This window comes from Terrapene carolina, unplaced genomic scaffold (genome assembly GCF_002925995.2).
Source record: "Terrapene carolina triunguis isolate 2854851 unplaced genomic scaffold, T_m_triunguis-2.0 Scaffold68, whole genome shotgun sequence".
Classification (NCBI taxonomy): Eukaryota; Metazoa; Chordata; order Testudines; family Emydidae; genus Terrapene; species Terrapene triunguis.
The window spans coordinates 74,207,833-74,222,773 of record NW_020664419.1 but is presented as its reverse complement, the minus strand read 5'-3'; the positions used below and the strand labels follow the sequence as shown (position 1 = coordinate 74,222,773).

The window sequence follows — 14,941 nt, the reverse complement described above, 5'->3', positions numbered from 1 at the left end:
CAGGTTAGACAAACCCCTGTCAGAGCTGGTCTAGATATGAGTGCAAGTCCCTTCCAGTGCTACGATTCTATGAGGCTGTACATTATAGGATTCAGCTGTGTAGGGCACTCTAGTCTACTCTACCCACATAGGCCCTGCCTCACCATCTACACTGCTATTTATGCCTATGCTAGCTAGGCATGCAGTGTGTGTACTCTACACATCGACGCAAGTATAGATTTACCCTATATCGGAATAAAGTCTCCACAATGGTTACATAAATTATCTCTCTCTACTTGGTTTCAGGCATGGCCACTCATTATCCAAAGTTTGGCAGGTAGTGCTGGAAATGTATGCAGTTAGCAAACAGAAACATTTTAAAATAACAGTGATTGTTATAAAGCTCAATTAAATATATTACCAAAGGAATGCCTCTTTTGATAGTTTGCCACAATTCATCAAAGTAATCTCTCTCTCTCTCTCTCAAAAGAGGCATTCCTCCATATATAAAAAAAACAAGACTTTTCACCTGAAACTGGATTTCAGGATAGAAACACAGGCTCCAAACCTGCAAACATTTATGCATATGACTAACTTTAAGCATGTGCTTACGTGTTTATAGCATCAGGGCTTGATGTTGCAGAGTATTTTTTTTTTAATTTTAAAAGAAAAAAAGTGAAAAGAAAAATTGTTCTTCATCAGTTTGCAAACAACATAATAACCAGAATGTATCACCATATCAGAGACATACCAACAGAGTGACCTTTCAGAGACAACTCAGGACTGGGTCAAACTAAAAACAGCCTTTTAAGAAGTTCAAATCCTTTTTGAGGAAATTTCACGTATATTTTATATTAGTTTACAGTATTACTGATAGAATGTTTGTTCTAAACAAGTTCACAGTTCTACTTCTGTTAGTTGTGCAAACATAGACATTATTAGTATTTATAAATTATCTCTGCCCTCTCTTGTACAATATTTTGCATTTTGTTAAAACCAGACTCAATAGTTAGGAAAGAAAATAGGTAACTTTTATATCTGTTGTGAGGTTTTCATCAGACTAAGTCATAGTATAAAAGGAAAATTGGGTAAAACTTGTAATATTTAACACTAAGTAATTTTATTTCCATTACTTCATCGGAGCTACATATCAGCTATTCAGAAAATGGTCCCAAAGAGAGTCTTTAATTTAAATTGTCTGATGTTCTTTTGGCATTCCTGCATTCTGACATTTTGGCATACTGAAACCAAGAGATCTGTTCTCCATAAAACTTGGATGTAGCTTCAGTTTAAAGAAAAATTTCTTTTTTTGTTTTGTTTTGTTAAGGTGGAGTTGAGATATTGTCAACTTTACTGCAAGTTTGTTCAGTCATTCTCAGCTTCAATAGCCTTGATATTTTGTTTGAATATAGGAGTGATAGAGGTGAAAATGAAAACTACTAGCAGCTTCTGAAATTAAGTTCTGATTTTTTCGCCCGTTAAAATCTAGGGTAGTTTTTGCCTTTTACTTGATTGGGGGCAGGATTGGGCCCATCTAACATTTATTGGAGATTTCATTTACTTGAAGTAACTGTAATTAAGCATAGTTTTACCTCTAAAAATCTAGCATAATCTAAGTGGTAGGAATGGTTTCTGTTCACAGAAGCCATGTATACAGTGAAAATAACAGACAGAAATCTAGGGCCTGATCCAGCTAACCTGACTCTTCAAGCAATTTACTAAAGCCAGGGCAATTAATTGGATTAGAAAGGGTTTGTGAAATTTGAGTCGCTTACACTGTATAGAATTATAGCTTTGAAAAATTCTTTAAAAATGGTGGAGTGGAAATGCGAATAAATGTATTTTGACATGACATGACAAAATTAAAAGCATGGCCCCTTTTGACTGGATGGGGACAGAAAAACTCTAGGAAAAAATTTGCTTAAAGCCTCCTATTAAAATGAATCCTAGAGAGGGTTGGTTTACTGAAAAATTAAATGTTGCCAAGAAAAATCCTGGCCCTTCTTCAAAGCTGGTTAATGCTTTTGGAGCTGATTGCTTCTCCTTTTCTCCCTCCACAGGCCTGGATAAAGTGCCAAGGGATCTTCCCCCAGACACAACTCTGCTCGATTTACAGAACAACAAAATCACTGAAATAAAGGAAGGGGATTTCAAGAACTTAAAGGATCTCCATGTAAGTGAATAATGAATTGACGGTTGGTGAAAATGGGAGGAGGAGATGATGCATTTTAGAGCTGTAATTTAGAGAAAGAAACTTGAGACATGTTAATGCTGTATCTTCTATACTTCACACTTATACTGTGCAATCAAGCAGCAATACCCTCTTTGCTTCCCATTCAGTAAGTTAGGAAATGCTGCTGCTAAGATCATATTATTTGCCTGATCATGTCACTGCCCCTCTTTGAATAACTGGACTGGCTCCCCCTTCTTCACATCAAGTTTGAATTTCTTGTCGTCAGCTTCAAGGCCCTTTGTAACTCTTTCTCCACCTGTTTAGCCAACATAGTTTCATTTCAAGTTGTTCTGCTTTGCTAACAATGCCAGCCATGATGCCCTATTTGTCCACTTCCCCATCTATGCTCTATTTGTCCACACCACCATCTATGGGATTGCTTATATTCCTCACAGAACATGTGCTTATGTGCTTTGCTGGATCAGGGCCTTACTGAAGTGCTCTACAAGACCTCCTCCATCTTGTCATTCAAGTTCTTTCTTACTATTTCTTTATTACACTTCTGCCATGATGCCTACATAAAATAAACCAACGGAGATATCCATTTAATAAAGAGAAAAAAATCACTAGATAAAGTCTTGGCCCCATTGACATCAATAGGGTCAGGATTTCATCCACCATCTTTGTTAAACATTATGCTGTGCATTAATCCCCAGAGAATAACTCTGTCATCTTATTTCAGAGGGGTAGCTGTGTTAGTCTGTATCAGCAAAAACAATGAGGAGTATCAACAAAGGGAAAATTGCTTTTTGTAGTGACCCAACCATTCCCAGTCTTTATTCAGGCCTAATTTGACGGTGTCAAATTTGCAAATTAATTCTAGCTCTCCAGTTCTGGGTCACTACAAAAAGTAATTTTCCCTCTGTTGATACTCACACCTTCTTGTCAACTGTTGGGAATGGGCCACATCCACCCTGATTGAATTGGCCTCGTTAGCACTACAAAAAATAATTTTCCCTCACACATTCTTGTCAACTGTTGGGAATGGGCCACATCCACCCTGATTGAATTGGCCTTGTTAGCACTGACCCCTCACTTTGTAAGGCAACTCCCATCTTTTCATGTGCTATATATTTATACCTGCCTTCTGTATTTTTCACTCCATGCATCTGATGAAGTGGGTTATAGCCCATGAAAGCTTATGCCCAAATAAATTTGTTAGTCTCTAAGGTGACACAAGGACTCCTCATTGTTTCTGTCATCTTATTGATGTCCCATGTTTTCTTGTAAAACCACCTTTATTTTCTTGTTTCTCCCTTGTTCCCACATGTCTAATTTAATTTGTAAACTCTTCAAGGAAAGGTTATGTCTTCCCTTTAATTCTGAGAGGCCCCAAAACACATTTGCGCACCAAAAGAAAAAAAATACATAAAACTAATACTAAAAATTACCTTAAATTGAGTTATTTTTATGTTCATAATTAGCTATTAATATAAAAGGGGGAGAACTTTGTTATCCTTCCTGAAAAAAACCAAACTAGTTATATAATGGGCCAGCTTGAGTAGTCAGCATCGTTACGCCCAGTAAGCATTGCTCCTCACCTTTGCTGGGCTGTTTAGATTTTCTAGTTATAGATTTTCACCTGCTGCAATTAAATATTTCTAAGGGTCTTATTAAAAAAAACATCTACCTGTCGAAGTGTATCTCAGAGATTATGGTGATGACATACCTCTGTACAGCTTGTGGATCATCAATAAGTTATATAGCACAGATATTTCTCTAACTGTGATGCCTGGGAAATACTGATATTTGACTGGCTCATGCCTCACACTTTATAGTGTGGTGTTCAAATGGTGTTGGTACACTGCATTTACTATATAGTAAGGACTCATATACACTACAGTCACAAGCTACATTGTTCCAAGGCCTAAGCAAAGCCACAGTCCCATGCAGATTACTGCATGAGGCAACCACCTCTATTTAGACTGCAAGCTGTTTGGGGCAGGGCTGTCTCCTGTTCTGATTGTACAGTGCCTAAAACAATGGGGCACTGTTCTCGGTTGGCAGCTCCAGAGTTGCCAACTCTTGCAATTTTATCACAAGTCTAGGAATATTTGTTGCTTTTCTTAAAGCCTCAGCTCCTGGAGAGATGGGATTAGGTGAGGATCTCAGCATTCATTCAAAAAAAGGTTGTGAAGAAAAGTTTGAAAATGTGACCCGAGTGTGACCTAAAGACTTAAAAGACAGAAGTTAGATAAATACAACTCCAATATTATTAATTTTTAAAAAACCTTATGATGTTGAACCCATATCTCATGATTTTTTTGGTGCCTGAATCATGAGTTTTGTATGCTTGGAGTTGGCAATATTGCATCTAGGCACCATCATAATGCAATACACCTCTACCTCGATATAACGCGACCCGATATAACAGGAATTTGGATATAATGCGGTAAAGCAGTGCTCCGGGGGGGTGGGGCTGCGCACTCCGGCGGATCAAAGCAAGTTTGATATAACGCGGTTTCACCTATAACGCAGTAAGATTTTTTGGCTCCTGAGGACAGCATTATATCGAGGTAGAGGTGTAATCTAATAAATTGCTTAGGAAATTAAAGAATTTTCATCAATTAAAAAAACTGCTTTTACTTGTAAGTCCCCTAAGAACGTGTTAGAGATTTAACATCAGATAAGGATACCATCATCGGCTGGCAAAAACAGCCGCGAATAATATTATATTATCATTTGTTATGGCTAATTATAATTTGAAGAATTTTTTACAATCCACTCCTAATTTTAGTGAATAACAAAGAGAGTCTCTTAGGTGGCAATTTCTACATTGTTGTCGCATTATATGTGTGCAGTTTGCTAGTCCATATTTTGAAATCTTAACCACTGCCTTCTTGCTCTGGAGCTGCAAACTCTTAAGATAAAAATCCTAGCCCTGTTGACATCAATGGCAAAACTCCCATTGACTTCTATGGGGCCAACATTTCATCCTGCATCTATCCCATTCAGATAGTGATTTTTGCTCAATGCACTGACCTAAGATATATTTAAAAATGAGAATAATGCTCTTTTTGTTCTGTTTTTGTACCACACCTAGCACGACAGTAATGCCAATAAATAAATAAAAAAATAAATAATAAAATAATAATAATAAATCTTTCCACAACATTGCTAATAGATAGGATAGCTGAGTCATGCTCTTTGTTCTATTTCTGTGCTTTGTCAGAACCAATTAACTTTGCTATAAAAGTTGGAGGGACTGATTTTTATTTATACTTAAGCCCCTTTACACCACTTTGCATGTTGCCAGGTATCAGGGGGTAGCCATGTTAGTCTGTATCCACAAAAACAACGAGGAGTCTGGTGGCACCTTAAAGACTAACAGATTTATTTGGGCATAAGCTTTCGTGGGTAAAACCCCCCACTTCTTCAGATGCATCTGAAGCTTATGCCCAAATAAATCTTAATCTTTCAGGTGCCACTGGACTCCTCGTTGTTGTTACACCACTGTGGCAGTGTCCAGGGACCCTAAAGTGAGCAGAAATGTAATTTACACTATCACCCATAAAACAAAGAAAATGGAAGTTTAAAATAAAAAAACTTTATGGGATTGCTTGTTCTCTCAGTGGTTGAGGTGAGAATCCAGCAAAACTCTAATGAAGTCATGGGAGTTGCTAGAGGTTTACATGTCAGTTCAATTGAAAGCATACGCTCCGTTTTTACTCATTTTAGGTTTGCTTTCTTTTTCTTGTTTCAGTGGAAAGGATCATTATGAATGATTCATTTAGCTGTGACTACATTTAGAGAAACATCATACAGATGTTGAAAATATTGTGTTTTTTTGATCCAGTATCGGACATTGCAACTCACAACATCCATATTAGCATTGATAATAGCATTGCTTCCTAATGAAGTCTGCTATTGGACAAGAAATCAATCTGTTTCTAGCTGAGCATTAGAAAGAAGAAACAATGAGAGGCTTTACATATTATAATAAAAGCTGGATTGTCACCATCCAGCCTCCATTTTGTTTACATGTAAAATTTGCAAATAACACAGACTCAGTAACTGTTGACCTTATTATCCTATTTGCACCTGAAAATCCCTGTACATAAAGTGAAGGCACGATAAGAATTTGGCCCTAAGGAAATAATGCACTCAAAAAGGTGCCTGTTTGTTATCAACTCCTGAAGTAATGTTACCTCCTTTCCTAGTTAGTAATCTGTGCCTGCAGTGAAAGACAAAATTATCTCCTGCACATACCATGGGCCACTAAAAGGGAAAAGGGACTTATACAAGGAAGATGGTGATGGAAGCACACTTTCTGTGACTTATATAGAGAACTGTTATTAATTGTCAGCCACAGTTAAATGGGCTTTGAGGAAGATAATTCTGTCTTGGAAGTGTCTATGATACCAAGGTTTAGTTGTTCCTCTTTATTTTCTCCTCTCCCCCTGACTCCTTTCTGCACTATTGATGGTCTGTGCTTAGGTATCCCAATGTCCATGCCAAGCCACTGCTCAAACTGAGCATTATGGAAAAGTAATTGTATGCGCCAACTTTTTCTCTAATTTGTGTGTGTATGTTTAAGATTTATCTTTCTTTCAGACCAGCAATAGAAAGTGAGTCTCACACAGATCTCACATAACCATCAATACCTCAACCTTGTTCAAGCATTGCACTAATGTGTTACCTTTCTTTTTTCTTCCAAGTGGCTCCATGCTAGGCTAGAGTAGACCAGGGTCAGACATTTTCAGCACCTTGTCATGAAACCTGAAGTGTACCCATCTCCCTTCTAGCATTATTTGATTCTGCACAAAACAGCAGAGTGCATTTGTGATTGTTTTTGAGCTAAATGGGTATAATCTCCCATCGTGAGGTTGATTCTTTTTCAGGCTAGTTGGCCCATGTGGTGTGTGTTTGGACATCATCTCCCTCCCCATTAGCGCTGCCTGCAGATGTTTTCCCTCGGCTTTTCTCCTTCAGTTCATGTTTTCACTGACCCCTAAACTCTCACTAGGTTGTTGGGTTTTTTTTGAACTTTTGTTACAAGTAAACCATATGAGGCACATTCAGAGAAAAGTCAACATTGCCACTCCAAGGCTAATTACTTCTTTTTCTCTGAGTACCATATATAATAGAGTTATTGTGACATGGAGAAGAACACATGACATTGCTAGGTGCTGTACAGGTATCTTAATCTCAGAAATTGTTGTTGCTCTGAGGCATGCCAAAGCTTCTGTTGCAGATTCTGTGCTGCACGATATAGTGAAAAATAACGTATGTTAAATGCCAAAGGCAGGGGTCTTCAATTGGGGTGCTCACCCGGCTGTCAGGGGGTGGTAACCACCCTACTTTTCCCTTCCCTTATTGTTAAATGGGGGGTACTAGCTAGTCTTTAAATCATGATTTGATGACTCCAGTAACTCAGCCAGGGGTTATGGGTCTATTACAGGAGTAGGTGGGTGAGGTTCTGTGGCCTGCAATGTGAAGGAGACCAGTCTATCTGATCTTGATGGTCCCTTCTGGCCTTAAAGTCTATGAGTCTATGAGATGAGGGGCAAAGTCATGGTAGAGAAAAGGTTAAGAACTACTGGCATATGGAATATAACTTTCACAACACCCATCTTCTTTCCCACAACGTAAATCTTTGTAAAAAGCTTTTTATAACTAGCCTGATTTGAAAACTGAGAAGATTTTGTGAAAGTTTGCAGAAATTTCCCAAATAGAGCATTGTCATACTCAGCACATAATTTTCGTAAGCAGAACACAGTTCGGCCGAAGCAATTTTGACTAGAGCCATTACTAAGAGTTCTGCTCCTAGGGGGTCTACAGATTCTGCTAATATCAACTAGATAGTTAAGATCTGGGATAAAGAGAGTTACCCAACATTATAGTAAAACCTGTGCCTGTCTAATTCTGGCCAAAACTACTTCCAAGACACTAACAGGGAATTTTAAAGAAGCTGATAAGGATATAATTTAAGTAAAGGGCAGCAAACTTAAAACAGATTAAAAGAAATATTTGAATGAATTTTTTAGTTAATACATGTTACTCACTAATGTAAGGTAGGACTTCGGATAAACTTTTAAAAAAGCACCTAGGGGTACATCTCCACCGTACCCTTCTTGCAGCAACAGGTAGCATACATCAGTGGTCTCCACATTTTTGATCGCGCACCCCATCAGTAAAAATTTTTTGAGCACTCATGCAGGGCCGGCTCTACCATTTTTGCCGCCCCAAGCAATAATAATAATAAAAAAAGCCGCTCGGACTCCCGCCCTGACTGCCAAAGCAAAAAAAAAAAAAAAAAAGCCCCCTGAACTGCCGAAGCGGAGCTGCTCCGGTGGCGCTCCTCCTGCCGCGCACCCCGAAAGATCCTCTTGCGCACCCCCTGGGGAGCGCGCACCCCACTTTGGAGACCACTGGTGTACATCCCCGCATAGCCCCCCCTTGCATGGGTTTAAACAGCAATGTTGACTGTGAGGCACAGCTTCAATAAGTACCGTAAAGACATGCCTGACGGGGTTGGGTATATACTCGAGTACATGGCCTACGTGGCTCTCTACTTGCCCAAGCTCTGCCTCCTTGTCTACACTATTTTTAGCAGTGTAGTCTCCTGCTGCCTCCTCATTGCTGGAGCCTTTCCCCTCCTCAGGAAAAGATTTCCCCAATAGGGAAAGGCTCTGCCAGAGGGGAGGCAGCTGGGAAGAATTCCAACAGCTCCCCACAGCTGGCGCCTTTCCCCACCACAGGGAAATGCTCTGGCAGTAGGATGTCAGCTGGGAAAAGACTCATCAGTGGGGAGCTGCCGAAGCCATTCCCCCCTGCCTCCCCGCTGCTGGAGTCTTTCACTGGCATGTACTACACACCACAGCATGTACTCAGCCTGCTCTTCACTGCAGTATGTAGCCACACGTACCAGTGGGTGTGTAGTGTAAATGTAGTCTTGGTGTGCCTTAGGAGCCTAATTTCCACTGAACGTCAATGGGACTTAGGTGCCTACGTCACTTAGGTGCTTATACAAATATCACCATTGGTAAAAATCAACAAAAAATGTACATTACTCGCAATAACTCTTGTAGTTACTCTGGTTACATTAAAAATGATAAAGGGCATTAAATCCTCATGATTCAAGGCATAATATTCACCACTAGCTGATGTCAAGAAGTGTTGTTCCCCTTGTGCTAATATTGTGTGGCTAGCTGCATTATGCTGGGGATGGGGTTTACAGCGTCCTTCAAAAATTGTGACATAGGTTATTTTCAGAGAAAGGTCTTTGTATTAGACAGAACATTGGCCTGTTCTACTTGCAGTTCTTATGACTTATCAGTGTCAAGAGAGTAAGTAAGAATTATGACCATATCTTCGATATGACCATTAAAATTATTTTGGGCAACGATTATTGTCAGTGAACTACTCTGTTGAACTATGAGTGACCTCCTCCCAACAATCTGGTTGCTGCTGGCTAGTACACAAAATTAAAAGCAGATATATATAGCTATGTGTGTACTCTGTGGAGCCATTTGTAAAATATACTACTTGATTTACTTAGGGTGAATTGAAAGGGGAATGCATTAGGGAAAAATATACAGTGCACACACACATATACACACTGTTCAAAATTATCATTCCACTTTTCTCCTCTCACCTTTCAATTTTCACTCAGAAGAGGTTGCTACCACAGACACTTATATCCTTTCGGGCACTTATTTATTGCCTAACTGATTGATGAAAGACTCAAACGTTCAGCTTTTCCCCGTTAGATATACTGGTAACTGACAGAAGTTTAATTATGGGAGGATTAAGAATTGGTGAGAAATATATTGGAATGGGACCAAAATACGTGGGCTATCAAAACATGTGGAGTGAAGGCATCTGTTTTTTTTCCCATTCCTACAAATAATATGGTGCAGTAAGTGAACAAGAATGCCCTAGAACTGTGCTCTGCTAATAAATATAAAAATAATGATACTTTACATGTACATAGCACTTTCTATCCAGTACTCTCAAGGCATTGTACAACCATTAATTCACTTAGCTTCATAACACTATGTGAGGTGCATAAATAAATGGGTGGAAAGATGGAAGGAACCTCATGTGGATTCACTGTAACATATAACACTCCTTATCTTAGATTTATTACAGTCCTCACATTAATGACTGGCATAGGAACATCTTGTCTATTTATTACATTATTGTTTGTTAAACAACAACAGTGCGATCAGTGCTGTGAGGGTTACAAATTAAGACGTGATCCCTGAACTATTGGATTTACAAACCAAAATGCTGATCTTGCAATTGTTACTAAAGTGAGCTGTCCTTACACATGTGAGTAATCCCATTGACTTCAAGGGCCACGCTATGTGATTTGTGATTTGAGTCAGACAAAAAACTAGCAAGTACAGACTGGAAGACCCAAAGGATAGTTATAAAGTCATACGTTATCAGTAGGCTAGATTGTGCCCTTTCCTTATGCAGTCATCACAGATTTTCTTCCTTGGAGAGACTGGGTAGAATGGGGGGAGAATTGGCTGGCTGCATGGTGGTAGGGGCAAAATACTGCAACCCAAAATAGGTATTGCAAATTACTCCCCTCTCCTATTCCCATCCCCATCACATCCAGGGAGCCCTAAGTGACACAATTTGGCCTTCTGTTGTTATTACTACAGAGACTGAGGTGGTGATGCAGTTATGTTTATGTGAGTTGCCTCTTCTCCACTGGTGTCAAATGAAAGGATTATGTTTTGTCCTTGGAGGTAGACATGATTCTTATGGACACCAATGGGAGCTGCACATGCACCAGAGAGCAGGATTTGGCCATAAGTAGTTGTGTAGGTATTTTTGTAGTTATTTATCTTGTGCTAATATGTGTTATTCTGATTTTTTGAAATTCTGCATTGCATTTCAACACAGCCAACACAGCGAATCAGTGGGTTTTTTTTGAATTCTTCAATCTTAATGCAACTTCACCCTAAATTTATGCCCACAATGGAGGTAACAAAATCTCCTGCTTTATTATTTTACAGGCATTGATCCTTGTGAACAACAAGATAAGCAAGATCAGCCCTACAGCTTTTGCTCCACTGAAGAAACTGGAGAGACTTTACCTTTCCAAGAATAACCTGAAGGAACTTCCAGAAAATATGCCTAAAAGCCTTCAGGAGCTCCGTGCCCATGAGAATGAGATCACCAAGCTGAGGAAAGCTGTCTTTAATGGACTGAATAGTATGATTGTCGTAGGTATGCATCATAAGAGATTTTTGCTAAAGGAACTTGATGGAGTATATATTTTCTAGATATTACTCTTAACCCACTGTACTTGAAATATCTTTTACATGGGTAAGCCAAGAAGTGTCTTGATAGTCTACAGCAATTGGCCAAATTATCCATGATTCACTGAAGGAAAAAATGCTCTTTTGTTTAATACTTATAAATGTAAACTACCGGACAGTTCACAAACATGTTTTGTTTGCAGAACTGGGCACCAACCCACTCAAGAGCTCAGGGGTTGAAAATGGAGCCTTTCAAGGGATGAAGAAGCTCTCCTATATCCGTATTTCAGATACCAACATTACTACTATCCCTAGAGGTAAGAACAGCTCTGAGATTTTAGGAGATTCAGGCATGTGAAATACACCGATCAGTAAGACTTCAAGGTCATGGTCAGATTCCACCAGAAGACAATCAGAGCCTTTTGAGTTAAATCTGGGCACTTCCAAATCTCGACTGAGCTAGTACAAGGGTTGTGCAATTTGATATTCCATTAACAGAGCTCTGCATGAGATTCAGTTACAAAGGTAAACCAGTTTATTTTGGCTTTCTTCCAGCTGAGAGAGAAAGTGGGAGAAATGTTTGTGGGCCTGATTCTGATTGAAATTACACTGGTGTAAATCAGGAGTAACCCCGTTGAACTCAGTGGCATTAGATTGGTGTAAAACCAATGTAAATGAGATGAGAATCAGGCCCCGTGATTGTGAGTGAGTGTGATCTTCAGGGTCAAAGAAGCATTCATCTGCAAAATGGAAAAGTTTACAATTTTTTGAATAATTCATTGTATATTATAGTAAAAGATCTCTAATGTAACCTATGCAAAAAGGATTAAAAAATATACAACATGGCTCCAAACTGCAGGAAATGATGGTAGCTATATTAACATTTTGCCCAGTAAACTGTTGCAAAAATGCACACAATTTCAGAAAGTTAATACCAGAAGTTTTTTATTTAGTATTATTCTCCCCCTCACTTTCTGTTATGGCTGTTCTTGTGTACATACTGCCTAAGATAGTCAAAATATTGTGTCCTGGGTGTTTTTCTGTAATAAATGGGATTTGCAGACTAAAATTCATATTTAAATATGCTCTATACAAAAGTAATTTTTAAATTAATTCTTTTGCCACTGTTGTTAACTATCAAAGACATCTGGGTCCAAATTTAACACCTGCATGTGTAAATGTGTGCAGGCTGAAATTCACCTCTGTGCAGAGTCCCCTTTAGCTGTTTTGAAGATTTATGTGGGATTTAGTTGGTGAATGTTGGTCCCCAGCACAGGGGTTAGCAGTTCACTTTGAGTGAAATGTATTTGAAAATCCTCTGTTTTCAAGTTCTTGTCATTGTGAAAGTTCTTCTTTAATGTTTAAAACAAATACTTTTCAAAGTGCAAGTTGCAAGATTCCTGATTCTTCTCTGATGTGTCCATGCTCCAAAATTAATGGGCCTGATCTCAGTTATGCTAAGGCCCTTTCACACCACTCTAGCAATATAAAAGACACATAATAGAATTGAGAATCAGGCCCATTTTTATGTTCGAGTTATACTGAAAACTTTTTTGGGACACCTTCTATTTCAGGCCTTCCTCCATCCCTTACGGAGCTTCATCTTGACGGCAACAAGATCACCAAAATTGATTCTGAAAGTCTATCTGGACTCGCCAACTTGGCTAAGTAATAATGTTTTCACATAACTTACAAGTATTATGTAAAAACAATAGCTGCAATGCACACAATAGGAAGAAATCACTCTGTAGTTAAGAAGGGTGATAATCTTTGAGCTTGAGATGTGCCAAACCATTTAGCAGGAAAAGTTAGAGCTTGTCTACATGGTGTGGCAATGCCCATTAAGGGAGTAAGATTTCTAAAGCACACTAATGTGTTGTGTGTTAATTGGCCCATATGGACCCTGCTGGTGCGCACTCAAAGTTCCCTAGTACACTTTAACTTAGTGCTGTTTGAAAGCGTACTAAGTCAGAGCACAATAGGGAACCATTAGTACGCACCAGCAAGGTCTACATGAGCCAATTAATGTGGAACATGTTAGTGAACTTTAGAAATCACACCGTCATAGTGATTATTACCCACCGTGTAGACGAGGCTTAGTGAGAACACAGGGACTTTGCCACTGAGTAACTCAAACAACTTTTTTGAAATCTAAGGAATTTACCAGGCAAAAATATTGTTACCCTGGAATGAATGTTGAACAGACCTAGCAAAAATCTGTTTTGGAAAATGCTCTCAAATTTTGAGGATTAAAAAAAAGGAAAATTTGGAAATGTAGGAATGCCAATGTTTGTGATATGCTGTGCAAAACTGTCCACTAGGGACTATTGCTACAATTCAGCAAAGCACTTACACCTGTACATCAATGTAGGATGAGAGAAATAGGTAGGAACATAGGAATTACCATACTGGATCAAACCCATTGTCTATCTAGGCCAGTATCCTGTCTTTGACAGTGGCCAGCAGCAGATACTTCAGAGGAAGGTGTAAGAAGAACCTGACAGTAGGTAGATGTGGCAAAATACATGTCAGGACAATGACTCAGTGAACTGATTGAAAATATCATGTGCAATATTTTGAATAAGCGTTGTGCATATGATTCTCACCGCATTGTGTACTCATATACATCAGTACAGACTGCATGCAAAGTAGGTGTAAAATGCTGCACTTATGGTTTGGTAACACTTTACGCCAACTCTTCACTCACTTTACACTGTAAATGACTATACAAAGCCATGAGAGTCAAGCAGACTAGGGGGTTTGTGAGGTAAATCTTGCACTGCTGTGGGTCAACAGCACAATGCAAAAGAATCATACTCTGTGCAGGAAGGTGGGCTTTTTTTCTTTTGAATAATGGTATTTTGGGGTTCCTCTAGATGCAGGAAAATGTAGGGTGATGTCTATTACTTCAGTCGAGGATGCTAATAACCAGTAGAATTATCCATGGGTTACCTCTCATTAACCATCCCATCAGAGAGTAATATGGGCCCAGTAATGTATTACTTATCAAACTGGGGCTTTGGAAGTTATAAGATTATGATACTTTATATTGCTTTATGAAGACATATTTAATTTATCAAGGCCTTTTTTGTCATTGAGATAACTTATATGTCTATGCATCCGGAGAAGTGGGTTGTAGCCCACGAAAGCTTATGCTCTAATAAATTTGTTAGTCTCTAAGGTGCCACAAGTACTCCTGTTCTTTATATGTCTATCATTCATCTGATTGACTGAATGCAGGCAGAGAAGAGAGACAGTTGGAAAATGTACTAGAAGCTAACAGGAGCTGAATTTGCCTCTCTATTTACATTAATTTGGCTTGGAATTAAATGCACTGAAGTAAATATAACTGGTTCAAATGAAGTTTCTTGGATATTTTAAATGTGGATAGTCCCTTTATTCTTTCTGGAATCAGTCTCTTGGAACAGCTTTTTGGGGCTTGTAAAATCCAAACAGAACATTTCAGTAATGAAAATGTTCAGTCCTCTGCTGTGCATCTCATTTTGTC

The 14,941-nt window shown here is 38.8% G+C and overlaps 1 protein-coding gene across 1 annotated transcript in view; it reads left to right on the top strand.

The window, feature by feature from the left end:
- Positions 1-14,941, top strand: part of DCN (decorin) — a 48,913-nt gene that overhangs the window by 26,049 nt on the left and 7,923 nt on the right. The window contains exons 4-7 of the mRNA XM_024220376.3: positions 2,040-2,152; positions 11,188-11,401; positions 11,637-11,750; positions 13,008-13,101. Coding sequence (XP_024076144.1) covers positions 2,040-2,152; positions 11,188-11,401; positions 11,637-11,750; positions 13,008-13,101 — 535 coding nt within the window. The remainder of the gene's footprint in view (positions 1-2,039; positions 2,153-11,187; positions 11,402-11,636; positions 11,751-13,007; positions 13,102-14,941) is intronic.